The following is a 26,873-nucleotide window of genomic DNA, read 5'->3' on the forward strand; positions in this document are numbered from 1 at the left end:
AAGCTGTCTGGCCCTGGGCTCTTGTTTGTTGGGAGATTTTTGATGACTGCTTCATGAAATCTCCTTACTGGTTATGGGTCTGTTCAGGTTTTCTATTTCTTCCTGGTTCAGTTTTGGTAGTTTATACGTCTCTAGGAATGCAACCATTTTGTCCAGATTGTCAAATTTACTGGCGCATAGTTGCTCATAATATGTTTTTATAATTGTATTTCTTTGGTGTTGGTTGTGATCTCTCCTCTTTCATTCATGATTTTATTTATTTGGGTCCTTTCTCTTTTCTTTTTATTAAGTCTGGCCAGGGGCTTATCAATCTTATTAATTCTTTGAAAAAACCAGCTCCTAGTTTTGTTGATTGTTCTACTGTTCTTTTGGTTTCTGTTTCATTGTTTTCTGCTCTCACCTTTATTTTTTCTCTTCTCCTGCTGGGTTTAGGCTTTCTTTGCTGTTCTTTCTCCAGCTCCTTTAGGTCTAGGGTTAGGTTGTGTGCTTGAGACTTTTCTTGTTTCTTGAGAAAGGCTTGTATCACTATATACTTTCCTCTCAGGACCACCTTTGCTGTGTCCCACAGATTTTGAACAGTTGTGTTTTCATTTTTATTTGTTTACATGAACTTTTTCAATTCTTCTTTAATTTCCTGGTTGACCCATTCATTCTTTAGTAGGATGCTCTTTAGTCTCCATGTATTTGAGTTCTTTCCAACTTTCCTCTTGTGATTGAGTTTTAGCTTTAGAGCATTGTGGTCTGAAAATATGCAGGGATTGATCCCAATCTTTTGGTACCAGTTGAGACCTGATTTGTGACCCAGGATGTGATCTATTCTGGAGAATGTTCCATGTGCACTAGAGAAGAATGTGTATTCTGTTGCTTTGGGATGGAATGTTCTGAATATATCTGTGATGTCCATCTGGTCCAGTGTGTCATTTAAGGCCTTTATTTCCTTGTTGATCTTTTGCTTGGATGATCTGTCCATTTCAGTGAGGGGGTATTAAGTCCTACTATTATTGTATTATTGTTGATGTGTTTCTTTGATTTTGTTATTAATTGGTTTATATAATTGGCTACTCCCATGTTAGGGGCATAGATATTTAAAATTGTTAGATCTTCTTGCTGGACAGACCCTTCAAGTATGATATAGAGTCCTTCCTCATCTCTTATTATAGTCTTTGGCTTTATCTGCTATAAGGGTTGCCACCCCAACTTTTTTTTTTTTTTTTTTAAAGATTTTATTTATTTACTTGACAGAGAGATCACAAGTAGGCAGAGAGGCAGTCAGAGAGAGAGAGGGAAGCAGGCTCCCAGCCAAGCAGAGAGCCTGATGTGGGCCTCGATCCCATGACCCGACCCAAAGACAGAGGTTCAACCCACTCAGCCACCCAGGCGCCCACCACCCCAACTTTCTTTTGATGTCCATTAGCATGGTAAATTGTTTTCCACCCCCTCACTTTACTTTTTAAAAAATTTTTTCTTTTTTTAAAAGATTTTATTTATTTATCTGACAGAGATCACAAGTAGGCAGAGAGGCAGCAGAGAGAGAGAGGGAGGCAGGTTCCCTGTTGAGCAGAGATCCTGATGTGGGACTCGATCACAGGAACGTGAGACCATGACCTGAGCTGAAGGCAGAGGCTTTAACCCACAGAGTCACCCAGGGGCCCCCATCCACTCACTTTAAATCTGGAGGTATCTTTGGGTCTTAAATGAGTTTCTTGTAGACAGCATATTGATGGTTCTTGTTTTTTTTATCCATTCTGATACCCTGTGTCTTTTGATTGAGGCATTTAGCCCATTTACATTCAGGGTAACTATTGAAAGATATGAATTTAATGCCATTGTATTACCTGTAAGGTGACTGTTACTGTATATTGTCTCTGTTCCTTTCTGGTCTGCTATTTTCAGGCTCTCTCTTTGTTTAGAGGACCCCTTTCAATATTTCTTGTAGGGCTGGTTTGGTGTTAGCAAATTCTTTTAATTTTTGTTTGTCCTGGAAGCTTTTTATCTCTCCTTCTATTTTTTCTTAAAAGATTTTATTTATTTATTTATTTGACAGAGAGAGATCACAAGTAGACAGAGAGGCAGGCAGAGAGAGAGAGAGAGAGAGGGAAGCAGGCTCCCTGCTGAGCAGAGAGCCTGATGCGGGACTCGATCCCTGGACCCTGAGATCATGACCCGAGCCTAAGGCAGCAGCCCAACCCACTGAGTCACCCAGGCGCCCCTCTCCTTCTATTTTCAATGATGGGCTAGTTGGATATAGTATTCTTGGCTGCATATTTTTCTCATTTAGTGCTCTGAATATATCATGCCAATTCTTTCTGGCCTGCCATGTCTCTGTGGATAAGTCTACTGCCAATCTAATATTTCTACCATTGTATGTTACAGACTTCTTTTCCCAGGCTGCTTTCAGGATTTTCTCTTTGTCACTAAGACTTGTAAGTTTTACTACTAGATGATGGGATGTGGACCTATTTTTATTGATTTTGAGGGGGATTTTCTGTGCCTCCTGGATTTTGATGCTTGTTCCCTTTGCCATATTAGAGAAATTCTCTACTATAACTCGCTCCAATATATCTTCTGCCCCCCTCTCTCTTTCTTCTTCTTCTGGAATCCCAATTATTCTAATATTGTTTCATCTTATGGTATCACTTATCTCTCGAATTCTCCCCTCATGGTGCAGTAGTTGTTTGCCTTTCTTTTGCTCAGCTTCTTTATTCTCCATCATTTGGTCTTCTATACCACTGATTCTCTTCTCTGCCTCATTTATCCTAGCAGTAAGAGCCTCCATTTTTTATTGCACCTCATTAATAGCTTTTTATTTTTTATTTATTTATTTTTAAAAATAATTTTATTTATTTATTTATCAGAGAGAGAGAGGGGGAGAGACCAAGCACAGGCAGACAGAATGGCAGGCAGAGGCAGAGGGAGAAGCAGGCTCCCCGCTGAGCAAGGAGCCCGATGTGGGACTCGATCCCAGGACGCTGGGATCATGACCCAAGCCGACGGCAGCTGCTCAACCAACTGAGCCACCCAGGCGTCCCCATTAATAGCTTTTTAAATTTCAACTAGATTTTAGATTTTAGTTCTTTTATTTCTCCAGAAAGGGATTTTATTTCTCCAGACAGGATTTCTCTAATATTTTCCATGCCTTTTTTGAGCCCAGCTAGCACCTTGAGAATTGTCATTCTGAACTCTAGTTCTGACATACTACCAACGTCCGTATTGATTAGGTCCCTAGTTGTCGGTACTGCCTCTTGTTCTTTTTTATCCAGATAAGAATATATGAATGAGAGAATAAAATACTAGAAGGATGGCAGAGCCCCCCCCAAAATGTACAATAACCAAATCAGAAGAGACTCAAAACTGGGGGGAGAACGGGGGGGATAATTTAAAAAATAAATATCTATATCTAAATCTCTATCTGTATTAGACTGGTGAATAGAACAGAGCCATCCACTTCATTTTGGGTGTATTCTGATCTCTTAGAAGAAACTACCTCACAAAATTTTAAAGGAAGAAAAACATATATACAAAATAAAGGTAAACATGATGAAGGGCTGGAATATGACTGTGATGATGAAAATTTTTTTTTAAAGATTTTGTTTATTTTTTTGACAGACAGAAATCACAAGTAGGCAGAGAGGCAGGCAGAGAGAGAGGGGGAAGCAGGCTCCCTGCTGAGCAGAGAGCCCGATGCGGGGCTCGATCCCAGGACCCTGGGATCATGACCTGAGCCGAAGGCAGAGGCTTTAACCCACTGAGCCAAGCAGGCGCCCCATGATGAAAAATTTTAAAAAAAACTAAAAAATCGGGGACGCCTGGGTGGCTTAGTTGGTTGAGCAGCTGCCTTCGGCTCAGGTCATGATCCCAGCGTCCTGGGATCGAGTCCCACATTGGGCTCCTTGCTTGGCAGGGAGCCTGCTTTTCCCTCTGCCTCTGCCTGCCATTCTGTCTGCCTGTGCTCGCTCTCCCCCCCTCTCTGTCTCTGATAAATAAATAAAATCTTAAAAAAAAAACAACTAAAAAATGAATTGATAAGATAAGTTGGTTGGAAAAAGAAAAAGGAGGAGAGAATGTGTTCACAGTGGAGACTAGAGCAAAGCCATGTGCTAGTTTTAGGGTATATTTTGATCTGTTAGAAGAAATTGTATCCCAGGGTCCCCTGGGTGGCTCAGTGGGTTAAAGCCTCTGCCTTTGGCGCAGATCATGGTTTCAGGGTCCTGGGATCAGGCCCCACGTCAGGCTCTCTGCTCAGCAGGGAGCCTGCTTCCCCTTCTCTCTCTTGCCTGCCTCTCTGCCTACTTGTGATCTCTGTCAAAATAAATAAATAAAATTTTTAAAAAAGGAAGAAATTGTATCCCAAAATATTTAAAGAAAAAAAAACCTATATGTATACAAAAAATAAGGTTAAATACAATGAAGGGATAAAATATGACTATAACAATGAAGGTTTAAAGAGGTTTTTTTTTTTTTTTGAAAGATATTGTTAAGATAAACTAGTTAAAAAATGTTAAAATAGGGAAGAGGAAAAGTTAAAAAAATAAAATAAGAAAATAAAATTTTAAAAAATTTAACTTTGCGGGGCGCCTGGGTGGCTCCGTGGGTTAAAGCCTCTGCTTTCGGCTCCGGTCATGATCTCAGGGTCCTGGGATCGAGCCCCGCATCGGGCTTTCTGCTCAGCGGGGAGCCTGCTTCCCCCTCTCTCTCTGCCTGCCTCTCTGCCTGCTTGTGATCTCTGTCTGTCAAATAAATAAATAAAATCTTTAAAAAAAAAATTTTAACTGCAAGACTAAAGGATCATGGGGGGAAAGTCATAAATTCTATACTTTGCTTTCCCCTAGCTCTGGAGTTCCGCTGTTCTCATTGATTGGTGAACTTGGTCTTGGCTGGATGTTCTTGGCTAATCTGGGGGAGGGGCCTGTTGCTGTGATTCTCAAATGTCTTTGCCTGAGGCGGAATTGCAGTGCCCTTCCCAGGGGCCAGGCCTAGTAATATGCTCAGATTCACACCCGGAAGCTTTTCTTCCCTAAATACTTTCCATAGAGCTCTGGAGGATGCCATGAAGATGGCAGCCTCCCAGTCTGTGGCCCTGTAGGAACTGAGAGTTTGGGGCCCCACTCCTCAGTGCACTCTCAGAGAAAAGCAGTCAGTCCACCCTACCCCCCAACACTCGTCTCCCTGGTTTCACACTGCACTCTGAGCACACCTGGCCTGTGACTGAGCATTTCTGTCTCTGGCACACGCCCCCATTGGGAATTTCCAAACCCAGCAGTTTCCTGCCACACGTTCCTACGCTGTTCCTCCTGGAGGAGGAAGGAGGGGGTCTCTCTGGATCTGCTACTTGTTGGGTCCTGCTCGAAGAGCAGTGGCCCAACTGTGCCTTGGATCATGGTTTAAGGTAACCTGATCTGAAAGCTCACTCCTCGGCTCGTCTCTGTAGCTGGCTTCTCCAATCTGATACCTGGGAGCTTTGCCACAATCAGACACCCCTGGTCTTTCTGTGACCCTGAAGGTCCTGAGACCACGCTGTCCCCATGAGGCCTCCAGCCCTGCTTAGCCTCTGGAGTGATGTCCCTCAGTGGAGCTGACTTCTAAAAGTTTTGATTTTGTGCTCTGCTGCTCCACTGCTTGCTGGGAGCTGGCCCCTCCGCCTGTGGTCTGTCTTCCCATTGCTTCAGATTTACTTCTCTGCAAGTCCTACCTTCCAGAAGGTGGTCTATTTTCTCTTCCCAGAATTGCTGCTCTTTTCTCCTATCTCCTATTGAGTTTGTAGGTGTTCATAATGGTTTGATAACTACCTTGCTGAACTCCTGGGACCTGATGTCATTTCAGTCTGCTATTCTTCTGCCATCTTGCTTCTCCCTATTATTATTATTATTATTATTATTATTATTATTATTATTATTATTATTATTTTAATTTGATGGCAAGAGAGTGCATGCTCACAAGCAGGGGGAGCAGCAGGCAGAGGAAGAGGGAGAAGCAGGCGCCCTGCTGAGCAGGGATGGGGCTTGATTCCAGGACCCTGGAATCATGACCTGAGCTGAAGGCAGATATTTAACGGACTGAGCCACCCAGGTGCCCCTAGAGTTTTCTACATACAAGGTTATGTCATTTGCGAAATACCATTTTATTTCCTGTTTGGATCTTTTTCTTTCTTTTCTTTTTCCCCCCCTACTTATTCTGCCTTCTATTTTGAATAGAAGTGTTGAAAGTGGGTACTGTTGACTTTTCCTGATCTTAGAGGCAAAGCTTTCAGCCTTTTAACATTGCATATGATGTTTGCTGTGGGATTTCCAAATATGGTTTTTATTTTATTTATTTTTTAAAAAGATTTCATTTATTTATTTGACAGGGAGGGGGTGAGGGAGACAGCATGAGCCAGGGGGAGAGGCAGAGGGAGAGGAAGAAGCAGACTCCTTGCTGAGCAGGGAGCCTGACACAGGGCTTGGTCCAGGAACCCTGTGATCATCACCTGAGCTAAAAGCAAAAGCTTAACTGAGTCACCCAACTGCCCCAAATATGGCTTTTATTATGTGGAGGATAGCTTTTGCCTCAGTTGATATGATTATGTGGTTTTCTCCCTTCATCCTGTTAGTGTGGTGTATTACACTAATCAGCTTTCTTTTCTTTCTCCTTCTTCTTTCTCTTTCTTTTCCTTTTTTCTTTTCTCTTCTCTTTTCTTTCAAGAAATATGTTTGTGAACTTAACTGCAGCAGGATAGTGTATTACCTAAGTCTGTGTTTAACAAATCTAGTGAAAAATTGTCTGATTGGAAAAGTTTAATAACATTTTGTTCAGTCCAAGGTGTTGATGGTGACTCATAGATAGAAAATAAACATCAAGTACATATGTTGTGCTCTTTGTCACCTGAAAGGCTTAATTCTCATGCTGTTATTGTTAGATATTTAGCAACAATTTCTCATTGTCTTTAGGTAGTATAAATGAGAATAAATGATAGTATGTCAAGAACATGACCAATCTGTAACATGTAGAAAGTAGAACTAATGTGCAAACAAATAATTCAGGAATTCAGGACTTATCAGTACGTAACTAAGATGCTGCTCAGTAATTGTCCAGTTTGTCTAGCTATGCCTCTGATCCTTCTACACTGCTGTCCAGAAGTTAAATATGCTGCACCTCTTACTCTTTTAAAAAACCAGGGATAACCTTTGTCATGAGCATCACCTTTTCATTTTTTTTTTAAGATTTTATTTATTTATTTGACAGAGACACAGCAAGAGAGGGAACACAAGCAGGGGGAGTGGGAGAGGAAGAAGCAGGCTTCCTGCGGAAAAGGGAGCCTGATGCAGGGCTTGTTCCTAGGACCCTAGGATCCTGACTTGAGCCCAAGGCAGATGCTTAATGACTGAGCCACCCAGGAGCCCCATCTTTTCATTGTCTTTAAGAGATGAAACTTGCTAAGTTTCCTTGTGGGAAGCTCACAAGAGTAGAAGTACTCTGGGCTATAATACTTGTTCATTATTGGGCACCAAGGGGAAGCAAGTTTTACATTAAACATTGAAGAACAGTATACTTTAAATCTGGTTCTCATGCTTTCTAGCTATGTTACTTTGGGCAAGTCATTTAATGTTCTAGTTTTCTTATCAGTAAAACTAAAATAAGACCTACCTTATAGGACTAATTATGTATTTATTCATTCAGTCATTAGATATTTGTCGCATGCCTATTGTATGCTAGATGTTGCGATAGGCCCTGGAAATGCAGAAAGAATCAAGAAAGGCAGATCCCTATCTTTATGAAGTTTATATACTGGGTGCCTGGGTGGCTCAGTCGGTTAAGCATCTGCCTTTGGCTCAGGTCATGATCTTGGGGTCCTGGGATCACAACCCACATGGGGCTCCCTCCTCACCAGGGACTCTGCTTCTCCCACTTCCTCTGCCACTACCTCCCCACCCCGTACCCCACTCATGCTCTCTCTCTCTCAGATAAAGTCTTAAAAAAAGATGCTGATATGCTAGTTGAGAAAATAGGGATTGTAGCCTTTGTATAAAATATAAAAGTAGATGTATAGTAATTATGAGTTTTTATGTTGTAAGGATCGTGATTCAACATATATAAAGAACATAGCATAATCTTTTACATTTACTTGGTACTCAGAAGATGGAAGTATCATCTACCATTGCCACTTAAGTGTTTGTTTATTGAGCATCTTCTGTGTAAGAATGGAGTGTGTATGCACAGGCACTGTGGGTTATGTTTTTCCATTTCTCCCAATATTGAGTATAGTATATTCATTTCACAAGCATGTGTGCAGTGTCAGTGTTGTGCCAGGCTCTAGAGTAGTGTTAATCCAGTATAATTAGAGTGAAGAGTGTAGAGAATAACATAGGAAGTGGCTATAAAGTTAAATTGGGGGCAGATTGTGACTACCTTTACTACCTTATAAAGGTGTTAACTGAATATTCTTTTAAGCATGAGCCTAGGGGAATGCCAAGATGATCAAGGTCCATTTCTTTCTCTTCAAATTTTGGAATCACAGTTTGCACATAAATGATCACTTTTTTCTTCCTTAGCAATTTGGATGCCTTTTTTTTTTTTTTCCCTTGCCTGATCACTGTTGCTAGGACTTCCAGTACTATGAAGAGTAAAAGTGGTGAGAGTGGACACCTTTGTCTTGTTACTGATCTTAGAGGAAAATCTCAGTTTATCACCATTTAATATGATGTTAGCTGTGGGTTTTTCATATATGGCCTTTACTATGTTGAGGTATGTTCTTTTTATTTATTATCTTTTTAAGATTTTATTTATTTTATTTGACAGATAGAGATCACAAGTAGGCAGAGAGGCAGGCAGAGAGAGAGGGAGGAGGAATCAGGCTCCCTGCCAAGCAGAGAGCCCAATGCGGGGCTCGATCCCAGGACCCTGGGATCATGACCTGAGCCGAAGGCAGAGGCTTTAACCCACTGAGCCACCCAGGCGCCCCGAGGTATGTTCTTTTTAAATCTACTTTGTTGAGCGATGGGGTTTTTTTTGGTTGTTTTTGTTTTAGATTTTGTTTATATGACAGTGAGAGAGAAAGAGCAAGAGGGCACACGCAGGGAGAGGGAGATGCCTGCTGAGCAAGGAGCCCAATATGGGCCTTGATCCCAGGACATTGAGATCATAAGCTGAGCCCAAGGCAGATTCTTAACTGACCGAGGCACCCAGGTGCCCCTGTTGAATGGATGATGTACTTTGTCAGATGCTTTTTCTGCATCTATTGATATGATCATATGGGTTTTATCCATTCTTTTATTAATGTGATGTATCACATTGATTGATTTTTGAATATTAAACCACTGTTGGATCCCTAGAGTAAATCCCATTAGATCATGGTAAAAGATTTTTTAAAAAAATGTATTGTTGGATTCAGTTTGCTAATATTTTGTTGAAGAGTTTTGCATGTATGTTCATCAGAGATCCTGTAGTTAGTTAGTTAGTTTCTTTCTTTCTTTCTTTCTTTCTTTCTTTCTTTCTTTCTTTCTTTCTTTCTTGTCTTTATCTGGTTTTCGTTATCTGGAGAATGCTGGCCTCATAGAATGAATTTGGAAGCTTTTCTTCCTCTTCTATTTTTTTGGAATAGTTTGAGAAGGATAGGTACTGACTTGTATTTATTTAAAAAAATTTTTTTTAAAGATTTCATTTATTTATTTGACAGACAGAGATCACAAATAAGCAGAAAGGCAGGCAGAGAGAGAGAAGGGAGGAAGCAGGCTCCCTGCTGAGCAGAGAGCCCGATGCGGGGCTCGATCCCAGGACCCTGAAATCATGACCTGAGCCGAAGGCAGAGGCTTTAACCCACTGAGCCACCCAGGTGCCCCTATTTTTTTAAATTTTTAATTTTTTTTTAAGAGTGGGAGGGGAAGGGCAGAGGGAGAGAGAATCTTTTTTTTTTTAATATTATATTTGACCCAGAGAGAGAGAGCACAAGAAGGGGAGTGGCAGGGTGAAGGAGAAGCAGGCTCCCCACTGAAAAGGAAGCCCAGTGCAGGACTCAGTACCAGGACCTTGGGATCATGACCTGAGCTGAAGGCAGATGGTTAACCAACTGAGCCACCCAGGCACCCTAGTATTTCTTCTTTGAGAAGAAATTTCTGCTTTGAGAAGTTGTATGTTCCTAGGGATGTATCCATTTCTTCAAGGTTGTCCAGTTTGTTGGTATACAATTTTTGATAATATTATGTTAAAATCCTTTGTATTTCTGTGGTGTCTTTTTTTCCCCTTTCACTTCTGATTTTATTTATTTGAGTTCTCTTTTTAACTCTGTCTCTTTTTGAGGAGTCTAGCTAAAGATTTATCAATTTTATTTACCTTTTCAAAGAATCAGGTCCTGGTTTCATTGACCTGTTTTATTGTTTCTTAGTCTCTCATTTATTTATGCTCTAATCTTTATCATTTCTGAAATGTTTGAAGTTTTATTTCCTCCTGCTTGTTGAGGTAGACCTGGGTTGCTGTAATCTTCTCTGTTAGAACAGCTTTTGCTGCATTGCAAAGATTTTGGACTGTTGTGTTTTCATTTTCATTTGTCTCCCTGTATTTTTTTGTTCCATCTTCAATTTCTTGATGGATTCATTCATTCTTTAGTGGTATGTTATTTAGCCTCTGTATATTTGTGTTCTTTCCAGATTTTTTTTCGTGTGATTGATTTCTACTTTCATACTGTTGTGGTCAGAAAAGATGCATGGTATGACTTTCAATTTAAGACTTCTTTTGTAGTCTAATGTGGTCCACTGTGGAGAATGTTCTAAGAATGTGTAGGGGTGCTTGATTGTCTCACTCAGTAGAACATGTGACTCTTAATCTCAGGGTTGTGAGTTCCAGCCCATGTTGGTTGCGGAGCCTACTTGAAAAAAAAAAAGAAAAAAAAAAAAAAGAATGTGTATTCTGCTGTTTTTGGATATAATGTTCAGAATATACTGTTAGTTCCATCTGGTCCAGTGTGTCATTCAAAGCCACTGTTTCGGGGCAGCTGGGTGGCTCAGTTGGTTAAGGGTCCTGGGATCAAGCCTGGAGTCAGACTCCCTGTTTAGTGGAGGGTCTGCTTCTCCCTCTATCTCTGACCTCCCTTACCCCACTTGTGCACTCTCTCTCAAATAAATAAAATGTTTAAAAAGGGGGGGGGCACTATTTCCTTGTTGTTTTTCTGTCTGGATAATCAATTGGGTGTTAGAGTCCCTTGCTAGTATTAGTATCAATGTCTTCTCTTATGTCTATAAATAGTTGCTTTATATATTTGATGCTCCTATGTTGGGTATATTGTAAATACTGTAAATATTTACAATTGTTATATCTTGTTGGAGTGTTCCCTTTGTGATTATGTAGTGTCTTTCTCTCATTTTTTTTTTAATTTTTAAAAAGATTTTATTTGAGAGAGCGCAAGTGTGAGCAAGCACGAGTGGCGGGCAGAGACAGAGGGAGAAGCAGACTCCCCACTGAGCAAGGAGCCTGATGCAGGGGTTGAACCCAGGACCCTGAGATTTTGACCTGAGCTGAAGGTAGATGCTTAACCAACTGAGCCACCCAGGTACTCCTCTTTGTCTCTTGTTATTGTCTTTGTTTTAATGTCTGTTTGTCTGATATAAGTATTGGTACCCCAGTTTTCTTTTCACTTCTGTTTGCATGATCCCCTCACTTTTCCATCCTTTCACTTTTAATCTACGTCTTTTTTTTAATGTCTCAAATGGGACTCTTATAGGGAGCATATCGGTGTGTTTTGCTTTTGTATCCATTCAGTCACTCTATATTTTTTTATTGGACCATTTAGTAAATTTACAGTCAAAGTAATTGTTGATAGGCATAGGCTTACTGCTGTTTTGGTACTTGATTTATGGTTGTTTTTGTAGTTCTTTTTTTTTTTGCCTCCTTATCATTTGATGGCTTTCTTTAGTGATAAGCTTGGATTCCTTTCTCTTTATATTTTGCTTATCTGTTACAGGTTTTTGATTTGTGGTTACCATTAGGTTTATATATAATATGTTATGCATTATGCATGTAACAGTCATAGTAGGCTGATGGTTGCTTAAGTTTGAATCCATTTGAAAGCACTAAGTTTTTACTCCTCCCATCCCCATGTTTTATGTATATATCATAATTTATATCCTTTTTATTTTGTGAATCCCTTTACTGATTTTTTTAAATAGATATCATTGATTTTGCTGCTTCTGTACTTTTTCCTTTGTCCTGGTTTTACAGATGATTAATTTGCTTATTACTTTATGTTTGTATATACCTGTGAAAATATTTTCTTTCCTAATTTGCTGACTCCTGATTATGGCCTTTACTTTTTTTTTTTTTAATATTTTATTTATTTATTTGACAGACAGAGAGATCACAGTAGGCAGAGAGGCAGGCAGAGAGAGAGGAGGAGGAAGCAGGCTCCCTGCTGAGCAGAGAACCCGATGTGGGGCTCGATCCCAGGACCCTGGGATCATAACCTGAGCCGAAGGCAGAGGCTTAACCCACTGAGCCACCCAGGTGCCCCGGCCTTTACTCTTTAATCACAGAATTCCCTTTAACGTTTTTGTGAAGCTGGCTTAGTGATGATGAGTTCCTTTAGGTTTTGTTTGTCTGGGAAACTCTCTCTCTCCTATTCTGAATGATAACCTTGCTGGGTAGAGTATTCTTGGCTGCAGGTTTTTTCCTTTCAGCACTTTGAATAGGTCATGCCACTCCTGTCTGCCTGGAAAGTTTCTGCTGAAAAATCAGTTGACAGGCTTTTGGGTTTTCCCTTGTATGTAACTGTTACCTTTTCTCTTCCTGCTTTTAAAATTCTGTCACTACTTTTTGCTGTTTTAATTACTATGTGTCTTTGTGTAGACCTCCTTGGGTTGATTTTGTTGGGGGCTCTCTGTGGATCCTGAATCTGGATTTCTTTTCCTTCCCCAGATTCAGGAAGTTTTTAGCTATTAAGTTGTCAAATTCTCAGCTCCCTGTTCCCTCTCTTCTCTTTCTGGGATCCTTATAATGCAAATGTTGAGTTCCCTTAATCTATTCTCATTTTTTATGTTTTCTTTTTTGCTTTTCGGCTTGGTTGCATTCCATTACTCTGTCTTCCAGCTCAGCGATCCATTTTTCTGCCTCGTCTAATTTGCTGTAGATTCCCTTTAGTATATATATTTTTTCAGTGATTGGATTATCGCTGATTTTTTTTTTTTTAATATTCTCTGTCTCCTTGTTAAAGGTCTCACTGAGGTCCTCCACTCTTTTCTCAGCCTAGTGAGTATCTTTATGATCATTATTTTGAATTCTCAATCAGGTGTGTCACTTATCCCCATGTCACTTAGGTCTCTTGCTGTGATTTTGTCCTGTTCTTTCATTTGGGGTGTATTCCTCTGTCTCCTCATTTTGTCTGAATCTTTAAGTTTGTTTCTGTGTTAGGAAGTTCAATTTTGTCTCCTGATCTTGAAAGTAGTGGCTTTAGGAGGAGGTCCTCTAGTGCCCTGCCTGGTCCCCTGTTCACCAGCACCTGGCATTTCAGGGCTGCCTTCTATTAGTGTTGTGTGTACCCCGCTCTTGTGCCTGAACTGTGCTTGCCTTCTAGTCGGCTGCAATGGTCCCCTTTGCCTGTGTGGGTGGGGTTTAGTCTCTGTGTTAAGGGGCCAGTCTGGGGCTGCCTTGGGCTTCTACTTGGTTCAGACCAGATGCCTGCCTTCAGCCTGTTTGCCAGAACTGTGGTTGCACTGAACTGCAGGGTGCTTTCCCTGTTGTCCCCTGCGAGGCTTTTATGGGTGGGCGCCAGCTGCAGTCAGACCAGATCCTGCCCCATCTGTTTGTTAGGGCTGCAGTCTCCCTGAACTACAGAACTCTTTCTTCACGTTGCTGTGTGGGAGGTTTTTGTTCATGGATGGGGCGGCCATCAGTCTGCGCCCAGCCTACCATTGGGGCTGCAGTGGAACTGGTGTCTGTGGTTGTCTTCCCTTCTCCCAGGGTAGGAGTCACTTTGGTGTTGGCCACTGTCAGGGCTGCTTGCTGAATGAGATGTTAGCACCTTGGAGGGACTCCTGCTCAGTAGGGCAGGTTGGATGGGGTGGGATCCACAGAAGAATCTGGGGCAGGGGAAGGGGCGTGGTGCTGGCAAGCTGGGTAGTGAGTGTTCATGCTGGTTCCCACGGATTTCTGGGTATCTGGGGTGGCAGGGAGGGGAAGAGAAATGGTGCCCACTAGCTCTTTTCTTTTTGGACAAGGCTGCTAAGAATTCCTGCCCTCCAGTGCATGTTCTGAGATTAGTAAAGAAACTTCCTATATACACCAGGCACTTTTCAAATGCTGCTTCTAGGTGAAACTGTTTGTTGTGCTGTCTCTCTAAGAGTGGAGACTCCGTGTTCTTGATGATAGTCCCCACTGATGTTCCCTTCCGTTTGTGGTTAATCTTGCAGGTTACGTTGGTCCCTTCTGTTTGTGGTTAATCTTGCAGGTTACGTTGGTCCCCAACTGGGACTCTGCCCTTCCTATCATTTTTCATTTTTCTGTGTGACCTACCCTCTATAGTTAACTGTGGAGAGTCTTTGGTTCATTCTCTGGATTAATTACACTGATGCTTAGATGATCACTTCTTGAAGCAAGTTGTGAAAGGGATGGAGAGATGCGTAGTGGGGAAATACTGAACTCAGTACATATATAGGTAAGCCAACTTGAGTTTCCGAACCAGAACACTGGTATTACAGTGTCAACTGCTTTTTTTTTTTTTTTTAAATTCAGATATAGTTAACATATCATTGTATTAGTTTCAGGTATGCCACATAATGATTTGATGCTTGTATATATTAAGAAATATAATAATCACCACAATATGTTGTTAACATTCATTGATCAATTTTTTTATGTTTATAATAGCTTTACATTCCAGTAAAAAAATTCCACTTGGTTGTGGTGTATAATGCTTTTAATATGCTGCCTAATTTGGTTTGCTAGTGTTTTGTTGAAGACTTTTGCATCTGTGTTCATTGTGGATGTGAGTCTGTAATCTTCTTTTCTCACAGGGTCTTTGTCTGGCTTTGGTGTCAGGGTAATGCTGACCTCACAGGATGAGTTGAGAGGTGTTCCCTCCTCTTTTTTTGTTTTTGTTTTTGTTTTGTTTGAAAAGCTTGTGAAGGGTTAATACTCTTCAAATGTTTGCTAGAGGTCACCTGTGAAGCTGTCAGTTCCAGAGCTTTTCTTTGTTGGAAGAGTTTTGATTACTAATTCAGTCTCCTTACTAGGTAGAAGTGTATTCAGTTTTTCTATTTCTCTGTGATTTAGTTTTAGTAGGTTTTGTGTTTCTCGGAATTTGCTCATTTCATCTCGGTTACCCAATTTGCTGGTGTACAAATGTTCATAGTATTATAATTCTTTTTATTTCTGTAGAATTGGTAGTAATGTCCCCACTTTCATTTCTGATTTTAGTAATTTGTCTTTTTTCTTTAGTCTGTCTAGCTAAAGGTTTGTCAGTTTTGTTCATCTTCTAGAAAAATCAACTATTGGTTTTGATTTTTCTTCCCCCCCCCCATGTCACTTTGCTCTAATCTTTATGATTTCTGCCCTTCTGCTAGCTTTGGTTTTAGCCTGTTCTTGTTTTTTTAGTTTCTTAAGCTATAAAGTTAAATTGCTGACTGGAGATATTTAATTATAAAGGCAAGTGTGTATAGCTATAGACTTTCCCCTTAACATTGTTTTCACTGGATCCCATAAGTTTTTTAATTTTCTCTAAGTGTTGCTTAATTTTCTTGTGAATTCTTCTTTGATTAATTGATTTAAAAGTGTGTTGATTAGGGGCGCCTGGGTGGCTCAGTGGGTTAAAGCCTCTGCCTTCAGCTCAGGTCATGATCTCAGGGTTCTGGGATCGAGCCCCGCATCGGGCTCTCTGCTCAGTGGGGAGCCTGCTTCCTCCTGTCTCTCTGCCTGCCTCTCTGCCTACTTGTGATCTGCCTGTCAAATAAATAAATAAAATCTTAAAAAAAAAAGTGTGTTGATTAATTTCCACAGTTTTGTGTATTTTCCAGATTTACTTCTGTTGTTGTTAAGATTTTATTTATTCATGGGTACCTGGGTGACTCAGTTTTAAGCGTCTGCCTCTGGCTTGGGTCATTATCCCGGGGTCCTGGGATTAAGCCCTTCATCAGGTTCCCTCTCAGTAGGAAGCCTGCTTCTCCCTCTCCCCCTGCCTCTGTTCCTCTCTCGCTGTGTCTCTCTCTGTCAAATGAATAAATAAAATCTTTTTTTAAAGATAAAAATTTTTATCTTTATTTTTTTAATATTTTTAAAAATTTTTATCTTTTTTTAAAGATAAAAATTAAATCTTTATTTATTCACTTGAGAGAGGGACATACAGCACAAGCAGAGGGAGAAGCAGAGGGAGAGGGAGAGGGAGACGCAGACTCCTTGCTGATCTGGGAACCTGACATGGGGCTCCATCCTAGGATCCTGAATCATGAGCTGAAGGCAGACGCTTAACTGACTGAGCCACCCCGGCGCCCCCTGTTGTTGATTTTTAATTTCATCCTGATTTTTAATTTCATCCTGTTATGGTTGGAGAAGGCACTTTGAAGATAATCTGTATTTTATTTTATTATTATTATTTGAAAAGATTTTATTTATTTAACAGATGGAGATCACAAGTAGGCAGAAGCAGGCAGAGAGAGAGAGAGGAAGAAGCAGGCTCCCTGCCGAGCAGAGAACCTGATGCGGGGCTCAGTCCCAGGACCCTGAGATCATGGCCTGAGCCGAAGGCAGAGGCTTTAACCCACTGAGCCACCCAGGCGCCCGATAGTCTGTATTTTTAAATCTATAACCTGTATTTTTAAATCTACTGAGATTTGAGGTGCCTGGGTGGCTCAGTCGGTTAAGTGTTTGTCTTCATCAGGCTCCTTGCTCAGCAGGAAGCCTGTTTCTCCCTATGCCTGCCACTCCCTCCTGTTTGTGCTCTCTCTTGCTATCTCTCTCTGTCAAATAAATAAAATCTTAAAATACTACTTAAAATAGTAGTATTTATTTTAAATACTTAAAATACTACTGAGACTTAATAACGTGGTCTAACATACAGTCTGTTCTGGAAAATAACCCAAATGTACTTGAGAAGATCTTGTATGTGGCCATTGCTGGTGGGTGTTTTGTACATCTGTTAGATCTAGTTTGTTTACTGTAAGTTCTGTTTTCTTACTTAAGTCTGGTTGTTTAATCACTGTTGAGTGGAGTATCAAAGTCTCTAACTATTAGTGTCGAACTATTTCTCTCTTCAGTTACCAGTTTTTGTTTCATATATTTTTCCAGTCTGTTAATATGTGTACAAATATGCTTATAATTGTTTTATCTTCTTCTTACTGTATTAAACCCTTTCTTACTGTATTAAACCTTCTTATTGTATTAAACCTTTTTTTAATGTATAATGTTCTTTGGGGCACCTGGGTGGCTCAGTGGGTTAAAGCCTCTGCCTTCAGCTCAGGTCATGATCCCAGGGTCCTGGGATCGAGCCCCGCATCGGGCTCTCTGCTCAGTGGGGAGCCTGCTTCCTCCTCTCTCTGCCTGCCTCTCTGCCTACTTGTGATCTCTGTCTGTTGAATAAATAAAATCTTTTAAAAAAATGTATAATGTTCTTTGTCTTCTGTAACCTTTTTTGCTTTGAAATATTTTGTCTCATATTAGAGGTACCCCTACTCTCCTTTGGTCACTACTTGGAATATGTTTTTCCATCCTTTTTTTACTTTCAGTCTGTTTGTGTCTTTGTATCTCAGGTGAGTCTCTTGTAGAAAACCTATAGTTGGATCTTTTGTTTTATCCATTCTGCCAATTAATATTAATATTAATTCCATTAATATTTAGGGTAATTACTGATAAGGATGAATTAGATGTCTTATAGCCTTTTTGTTCCTCATTTTCTGCTTTACTGTCTTTGTGTTTTTTCACATATTTGTAGTGAAGTATTAACTTTCTCATTTCTTTGTGTATATTCCACAGCTTTTTAAGTATATGTGCTGCCAAAGCAAGCATTGTTCTACAGCTTTTATATGTGAGTGTGTGTATGTGTTAACAACGGGAGTTATGTTTAACATCCTAAAGTTACACTACTCTAAGTTGCTTATCAGGTTAGCTTAAATAACATAAAAAACTCTGCTCCTTTACAATTCTGTCGTCATCCCTTTCAGTTGTTGATATCACAAAATTACATCTTTATACATCTTGTGCCCCCAAACATAAACCAATCTTTTAATTTTAGAATTAGTTATTTATTTAAGTAGGCCCCACACCCAGTTTGTAGCTCAGTGCCGGGCTTGAACTCATAACCCCAAGATCGAGACCTGAACCAAGACAAAGAGTCAGATCCCCAACTTGTTGAGCCACCCCGGAGACCCATAAACTAATCTTTTAAATACATTAGTAAATGCATAAACTAATTAGTAAACACATAAACTAACACTTTTTTTTTTTTAAAGATTTTATTCATTTATTTGTCAGAGAGAGAGTGAATGAGATCGAGCACAGGCAGACAGAGTGGAAGGAAGAGTCAGAGGGAGAAGCAGGCTCCCTGCGGAGCAAGGAGCCCGATGTGGGACTCGATCCCAGGACCAGGACGCTGGGATCATGACCTGAGCCGAAGGCAGCCACTCAGCCAACTGAGCCACCCAGGTGTCCCCATAAACTAATCTTTTAAATACATTAGTCTCTTAAATTACATGAAGAAATACGAGGTTATATACTAAAGTTACAATAATACTAGCTTTTAGACTAGTAACATTTAAAAAGTATCTTAGTCTTTTAAATCGTGTAGAAGGTAAAAATGGAATTATAAACTCTTGTTACAATAATACTAGCTCTCGTAGTTGCCCATGCGTTTACACCTTTATTTCTTCATACAGGTTTGAGTTACTGTCTGGTGTCCTTTAATTTCACCCTAAAGCATTTTTTGCCAGGTGGGTCTTGTGGGGACAAACACCCTCAGCTTTTGTTAATCTGGGAATGTTTTAGTTTCTCCCTCACTCTGGAAGTACAATTTTGATGGATATAGAATTCTTGGTTTACAGTTTTTTCTTTTAGCATCTGAATATATGGGCTTGCTGCTTTCTAGCTTTTGAAGTGACAGATGAGTAATCTCATGATTATCTCATTGAGGATCCCTTGGATGTGACGAGTAGCTTTTTTCTTGGCTTCCTTCAAGATTCTTTATCTTTGGCTTTCAGAAGTCCGATTATATTGTGTTTTGGTGTTGGTCTTTTTGTGTTCATCTTATTTTGAGTTTGTTGAGCTGCTTGGATGTTTATATTCATGTCTTTCATCAAATTTGGGAAGTTTTTTCTTCAAATGTTCTTTCTATCCCTTTCTCTCACTCCTTCTGAGACATCCACACTGTGTGGATGCTGGTCCGCTTGATGGTGTCCCACAGGCCCTAAGGGCTCTGTTCACTTCAGTCTTTTTTTTCCTGTTCCTTAGCCTTGATGATTTTCCTTGTTCTAGCTTTAACTTTGCTGATACTTCTGCCAGTTAAAATCATCTTTTGAATCTCTAGTGGATTTTTCATCTCAGTCATTGTACTTTTTAGCCTCAGAATTTCTTTTGGGTTTCTTTCTAGGTTTTTAGAGACTCTTTATTCATATTTGCATTTTGTTCATATTACGCTTTGTTGACATTTTCCACATCTTTTCATTTTCTGTGTATTTTTAATTTTTTTAATTTTTATTTATTTATTTTTAAAGATTTTATTTATTTATTTGACAGAGAGAAAGATCACAGGTAGGCAGAGGCAGGCAGAGAGAGGGGGGGATGCAGACTCCCTGCTGAGCAGAGAGCCTGATGCGGGGCTCAATCCCAGGACCCTGAGATCATGACCCGAGCCGAAAGCAAAGGCTTAACCCACTGAGCCACCCAGGTGCCCCTCTGTGTATTTTTTAAGATGGTGGTTTTAAAAAGTCTTTGTATAGAAGATCAGCCATCAGGTCTTTTAAAGGGATAATTCTATTGATTTAATTTTTTTCCTTTGAATAGGACATATTTTCCTATGTCTTTGTGTGCCTTGTGATTTTTTTTTGTTAAGAACTGGACATTTGATCTAATAGTGTTTTATGTCTGGAAATCAGATTCTTGCCCTTCAAGATTTTATGTTTTTTCCTTTGATTGTTGTAGGCTGTCTCTGTGCCAGGGATCAGCCTGAGGGGTAACTCAGGGTTTGCTCAGGTCTCTTCTTAGCCTGCACCTTTTTCTGGTCAAATGTGGGCACTTCCTAAATTTCTCTTTATATGTAGTTGCTTCTGAATGCCTTGTCTTTATTTTGTGTGTGTATTTTTATGTACATATGTATATATGTAAGTAACCAGGCCTGATATTCTTTAGTGTCTGGTTCCCAAAGGGGGTAAAAGAGAAAAATGTGGGCGCCTGGGTGGCTCAGTGGGTTAAGCCGCTGCCTTCGGCTCAGGTCATGGTCTCAGAGTCCTGGGATCGAGTCCCACATCGGGCTCTCTGCTCGGCAGGGAGCCTGCTTCCTCCTCTCTCTCTCTGCCTGCCTCTCTGCCTACTTGTGATCTCTCTCTGTCAAATGAATAAATAAAATCTTTAAAAAAAAAAAAAAAAAGAAAAATGTAAGGAGGGAAAATGGCTCCCTCCCTTTAAATGTCCAAGTCACTTCAGCTAGAGGAGAGGGTCTTTGCAACCATGGGGGGCAAAGTGGCTGTCTCTTCTCTGTGTCACCCTTGTGACAGGAAGGAGTACTCGATGAGAGCATAGATTTCTAGTGTGTGGAAGACAGGGTCTTAGCCTGCCCTGGCTCCTGCAAGATGTGTGCTGGTTGCTGCAGAGACACACGCAGGTGGCTGAGTGTGGGAGATGCGCTAAGAGCTGAAATTAGTTGAAATTAACCTCAGTTGAAGGGCCAAGTCCTCCCCTGGAAGTTGGAATGCTTCAGTAGATCCCAGCTTTCCAAAATAATGACATTAGATGGATTTGCCATTGCAGATGTTTTTCAGGTGGGGAGATAGATTCCTGGTGCTTCCTGCTCCACCAGCTTCCCTTGTGCTGGCCTGTCTTACTCCCAGTTACTGGGCATTCACATGGGCCTGGGCCTGGTGCACAGGGCTGGAGTGTGGAGACGGAGCATGCTGTCGGGAAGCTCCATGAGCCCCGAGCCAGGGCACATGCTGCCCCCCTGCCCCCATTTTTAGAGATGCTTGTTTCTCCTGCTGTCTCCTGTTAACCAGTGAGGAAGGATGTTTAGAACTCAGGTCTTGCCTGCAGCTCCTCCAGCCCCAAGAGAACATGCAAGAGCTAGCAGGGATGGTGTGGTGGCCTCTTTACCCAGTCACTCCAGCGGCTGCTGACCCCATAAGCCTTGTCTGCCCGGCTGCTGAATGGGAGAGATGGCAGAAGCTGTCTCATAGGATGTGTGGAAACTGCTTGACTGGTATAGAGAGAGGGTGTAGCAGGCAGGAGCTGCTCCTGCTGTCACTGTGGTCATTTGCCAAATTTATGAGTTTCCTGGAGACCAGCCTTTATGGGTACTGTTTATGGGACTCCCGTCTGATTTCACGTTATGTGTATTTGTAGATGTGTCAGTAATCTGACACACAGAGATGTATTTATCCTGAACAAATTTCAGTGTTAGGTATCGACAAGGATAGAGACATTTCTCCACTGTGCTAATTTGAATAACTTCAAAATTTTAATGGAAACTACGCTGTCAGGGGGCAGACCTCTTTAGTCACTGTATGTTCACTCCCTACACATCTGAGCCACCATTGAGGGTAACAAAGTCCAAGATCACAAGCACGGCAATGAAAGATCTCTGCCCTCAGGCACCTCCTTCCACCAGCGGCAACAAAGCAAGACCAAAGCTGTGATGTAGGCAGAGAGAAACCAAGGCCAGGCCAGGGGATGGACATGCCAGAGGGTGAGGCTCCTGCAGTTCTGTCCAGACATGAGAACATGGGATGGGGCACCTGCTCTCAGTTTTTGAAGAAATTCAAGGCTAATAAAGAGGCCTAGTTTTCAGGCTCAAGGACACAGGAAGGGTTAGCAATGGGAACCTGAGTTTAGCTTGGGATTTGGCCTTATTTTTCTTATTTATAGAATTTTATGTTAAGGAGGCCGTCTTTTTGGTTCTCAGATGCATGAATGCCCCAGCATTCTGGTCATGGCTTGCTATGTCTGGTCATGGCTATGTCCAGGCCAAGCAGGTCCTGCCTCGTTCTGAAGGGCCATCTGCTGGGAGGAAGTACCGATGCTGACAGGTCTGCTTTCAGGGAGGGGACTTCTCTTCCTTGAGTCCAGAAAGGCCTGGACTCTACTTAGGAGTGAGGTCATCATGGCCCTAAAGTAGAAAAGGGAGAGGAATGGCGTCAGCAGGCTGTGCAGCCGAGGTACCCCTGACTCTCGGACATCTGGGAAGGGATGAGGGGACATGGGTGCCAGACACATTGGACAACAGTCCCTGTTTTGGGCTCCTTGCCTACTGTGGTTTCTGTCTTACGCTCTGTCCCTATCCTGTCTCTCCTGCACTTGCTGTTGGACAGGTTCCACTGGCCTCTCTTTTCAGGCCTGTCTTGGGTGTGGGTCTAGAATAGCCTCTTCCTCTAGGCCTTTGCTGAGAGAGCCAGACCAATGGTCCTGACGAGGGCTTTTCTTTCTGGTCTTGCTGTTAACTTCTCGAATGAAGTTGAAGGGAGTAAGAAAGAGAAGGCTTTGTAAAACTCCTTGAGAGGGTGTGAGACTTCCAGAATGCTTTCTGGGTCACCTGGTTAGAGCAATGGAGGTCACCACAGGCGCATGGGGTGTTTGGGTGCAGGAGCCTTTGTCTCATGGATTCGGGTGTGGGCCCAGGAGCTAGGGTGGGCCCCTGAATTCTACCTGTTCTTTCTTTCCTTTTTTTTTAGAGATTTTATTTGTCAGAGAGAGAGAGCGAGAGAGCAAGCAAACACACACACACAAGCAGGGGTCACAGCAGGCAGAGGGAGAAGGCAGCTCTCTACTGAGCAGGGAGCTCAATGCGGGACTTGATGCCAGGACCCTAGGATCACGACCTGAGCCAAAGGCAGACATTTATCTGACTGAACCGCCCAGGCGCCCCCACCAGTCCTGAAATGGTCCAGCTGTGTGACTTCTGGGCATGTCTCTGTGGGGGTACATGCACTCCATCAGCTGAAGGTATGCTTCACAAACCTGGAATCTTCTCTGGGGTTCCAGGCTGCAGTTGGAAGGAACGAGGCATGTCTGTGCTGCTGTGGAATGAGGTAGTAGGAGCAAGGTGAAGGGCACGCTGTTGTTGGCCCCATCTGTGCGTGAAGACTGCTGCTGTAGATGCTTAGACACATTCTGGAAAGATATGTGCCCAAATGGTGAAGAGGAAATACCTCTGGAAAGTGGTGCTTGAGGGGCGCCTGAGTGGCTCAGTGGGTTAAAGCCTCTGCCTTCGGCTCGGGTCATGATCTCAGGGTCCTGGGATCGAGCCCCGCATCGGGCTCTCTGCTCAGCAGGGAGCCTGCTTCCCTTCCTCTCTCTCTGCCTGCCTCTCTGCCTACTTGTGATCTCTATCTGTCAAATAAATAAATAAAATCTTAAAAAAAAAAAAGAAGTGGTGCTTGAGGTGAAAGGGTCAGTGGGAACAGAGGGATTTCAGTTTTCACAGAATTTCCTTCTGTATGTTTGAATTTGTGACAACCACATGCACTGTTTTTGCTTAAAGCAAAATAGGGGTCCTTAAGTAACATGGCCTAGCTTCGCCTTCTGCTGGGGGTCCTGGAGTCTGTCCCTCCTCACAACTGTGGGTGGGGTCGGGGGCACAAGCTGCCTGGGACTTGGCAGGGAGGCCAGCTCCCTTCCCTGCACGCCTTCCTGCTGAAGCCCAGCCTTGCTGGTTTTGCACCTGCAAGCCCCACTCGCTCACCCTGCCCACCGGCTCTCACTGCAGGTGCTGCAGGCTTCCTTGAAACGGAAAAGCACAAAATTAAGGCCAGACATCAAACAGACTGTAATTTTAAGTACTTCTTTTTTTTTTAAATGAAGTGATTGGGGTTGGGTGTATTCATTTCCTTTACCTGCTGTAACAGGTATAAACGGGGCTAGAATGGAAGCAGTGTCACCTGTCATCTGCACTTCTAGAGGCCAGAGCCTGAGCTGAAAGTGTCGGCCACGCTCCCTCTGAGGCTCTGGGGGAGGGTCTCCCTCTACCTCTTACAGCTTCTGGGGGCTTTCGCGGCCATGCTGCATCTCTTTGCCCTCAGCCTCGTCCTCACTCAGGCTTATGTCTGCGTCTGTACTTCCTTCTACGCACAGCAGTCACCAGATCAGGGCCTGTTCTAACACAGAATGGCTTCCTCTTAACTGGTTACATCTGCAAGGACCCTGCTTCTCAATAAAGTCCTATTCCAAGCACTGGGGGTTAGGACATGAGCGTACTTTGGGGGCTGGCCACTGCAGTTTCTAGCCTTTCCATGAAGAAGCCTTTGGAGCTACCACATTTAGTAATTTGGTAATGTACTATCTAAAATTGTGAACTTGCTCGTGAAAGCTGAATTTTAGATGAACTTTCAGAAAGAACATCAGAAGCTGAGAACCCCAGTTAATTACAGTTCCGAAGCTGACCTCCGAGTGACCTGGTCAGTTAGTGATGGCAGGTCCGTGCTGCTGCTTCTCTTGCTTTATGAATATCTGTTTCTGGCCTTGCTTCTTTCATTCAAATAAACTGTGCTTTGAAATCTTCCACTTAGGAAATTGAGAGACTTTCAGAGCAACTAGAAGAGAAAGAGAAGGCAGCGCAGCAGCTGATGAGCCAGCCAGAGCACGAGCGGGAGAAGGAGGTGGCCCAGTTGCGGAGGAGCGTGGCAGAGAAGGAACGTGCCCGGGCTGCCAGCGACATCCTGTGCCGCTCCTTGGCTGAGGAGACCCATCAGCTGCGGAGGACTCTGGCCGCCACCGCCCACATGTGCCAGCATCTGGCTAAGTGTCTGGATGAACGACAGCGTGCTCAGGGGGATGTGGGGGACAAGAGCCCCGAGGTAAGCCCATGCCTTTGTGTGCAGAGGACGGAGAAGGCCTCACTGGGGCGGGAGACACAGCGTCAGGGCTGTACCATCCTGCTGCTGTCATGGGTATTGGGGCACCCAGAGCCCACTGCTCTTCTCAGCCTGAGCCCTAGCTGTTGTGGCAAAGCCCAGCCACCCAGAGGCTTCTTCTAGAAGGAGGGAACATGCAAAATGTGATAGGAAGTGAGGGCAGCCTGTTTTACCAACACCTGCCTCCCGGGATGGCCCTGAGCACTTTGGACTCTTCGGCCTCACTCAGCTGAGGAGCAGAGGGCAGAGCTGGGGCTGCAGGCCTGCTCTGAGCAAGTGTGAGCCCTTGCACATTGGGCAGATGGCAAACTGCCCAGTCCATGCCTCAGCCTGCCACAAGGGCAGTGGGTGCCGGCCTTGCCTGGGGCCTCTTGCATAGCTGGCCGGAGGCGTGTGGGGCAGAGTACTCACGGAGCAGAGTCCTCCCCAGGTGGCTCTCTGGAGCTGCCACCACATTCATTTTGGAAACACACTCTGCAGTGTTCCAGGGGGACAGGTACTTCGCAGCATCTTTACTGAGAGCCCGTGTGGGGAGAAGCTTGATCTGAGAACCACTGGTTCCCATTGGTGGGGGGCAGGATTCCATGAAAAGAGAACCTCAGAAAGAACATCTGTGTATTTCAGAAGCCAGAGGATGAGTGGGCACACTCAGCTGACTTTGAGTCACTGTGTCATTTCCTTGTGGGAACTTGGAAGTAGCTACGCAGGAGGGGTGGCCTGGGGCTGCTGTGGGGTCGGTGAGGCCCCAGCATCTTTTTCAGCCTGGGATGCAGCTGAGTCACCTGGGGTTTCCCGGGGCCTGCTTGGTGAGGACACACACTTCCTTTATCATTCAAGGGGAATTTTCAGAAACGAGTCACCAAGATACAGCCCCCCATTCTGTTAAATGCACTGAATTTCTCAGATTCAGATGGGACTTCTCATGAGACTTTCCACTTAGGTCTGCTCACCACTGTTAGGGTTGGTTTGGGATGTGGCTTTTAGGTGTGAACATGGTGTGGGTCAGATTGCTGCATATAGAACCACCGGGGCCGACTGTGACTCCACAGACACGATGCTGTCATGGGCTTGGAGGAGGGGAGCTGGCTTCCTGATCAGGCCTGCGCCAGGCAGCCCAGGGCCAGAGCCTTCCCTGCTGCACCACGGGGCTAAGCTGCCTACCCTCCTGACTCCTGTGATGATGGAGCATCTGAGGCTGTGGGAGACCGTCTGACTGTGTGCGAGTCCACGGCAGGGGCGTGGAAACTGCTCTCTGTGGCGGGCCTGGGCGGGGCCAGAGCAAATTGCTTTGCTTCTCTCCTGAATGCACGGCTGCCAGAGGACATGTTGCCAGATGTGGCGACCATCTGGTGCCTCAGTCTGCAGATCTAGCTTCCTCCCTTGTTGCTGCATGTGTCATGTTCAGCAACACGGCATCTTCCCTGTTCCTTCCTTCTGCAGCCAGAGTGTACAGACACGGCTGCCTCTGTCCAGGCCGTTATTGAGAAGTTACGGGAAGAAAATCGACTATTACGACAGAAGGTGACTCATGTGAGTATCTATCCCCTTTTATTCAACTGTAGGAGAGGGTCCTACCCTCTCAGTGGTGCTCAGGGCTCGTGTCCCCCTTGGGCCACTTGGGCTGACACAAACAGTCCGAGACCTACACATTTTGCCTAAGAGTGCAGAGACCCGGCCTGTGTTCTGCTGGTCCCTGGGTTAACTCTTGGATCGAGAAAGGAGGTGCAGGAGTTTCTGTCAAGCACGGCTTTTAAGGCAGGAGAATGGCACCCAGTCCATTTCTGTGGAAGACGGTGGCTTGTGGATGTCCTCTCTGCACCTTGTGTGTCTGGTGGTCTCGGTGTCCCCTCGGGACAAAGCATGCGAGGCAATGTGCAT

At 43.3% G+C, this 26,873-nt stretch overlaps 1 protein-coding gene across 3 annotated transcripts in view; it reads left to right on the forward strand.

Annotated features, from left to right (window-relative positions):
• Positions 1-26,873, forward strand: part of TNIP2 (TNFAIP3 interacting protein 2) — a 44,770-nt gene that overhangs the window by 15,206 nt on the left and 2,691 nt on the right. For all 3 annotated transcript variants that reach the window (XM_082727138.1, XM_082727137.1, XM_082727139.1), the window contains 2 exons: positions 24,651-24,938; positions 26,436-26,525. In XM_082727138.1, the coding sequence (XP_082583264.1) occupies positions 24,651-24,938; positions 26,436-26,525 (378 nt within the window). The remainder of the gene's footprint in view (positions 1-24,650; positions 24,939-26,435; positions 26,526-26,873) is intronic.

This window comes from Mustela nivalis, assembly GCF_964662115.1.
Source record: "Mustela nivalis genome assembly, chromosome: 4".
NCBI classification, from domain to species: Eukaryota; Metazoa; Chordata; class Mammalia; order Carnivora; family Mustelidae; genus Mustela; species Mustela nivalis.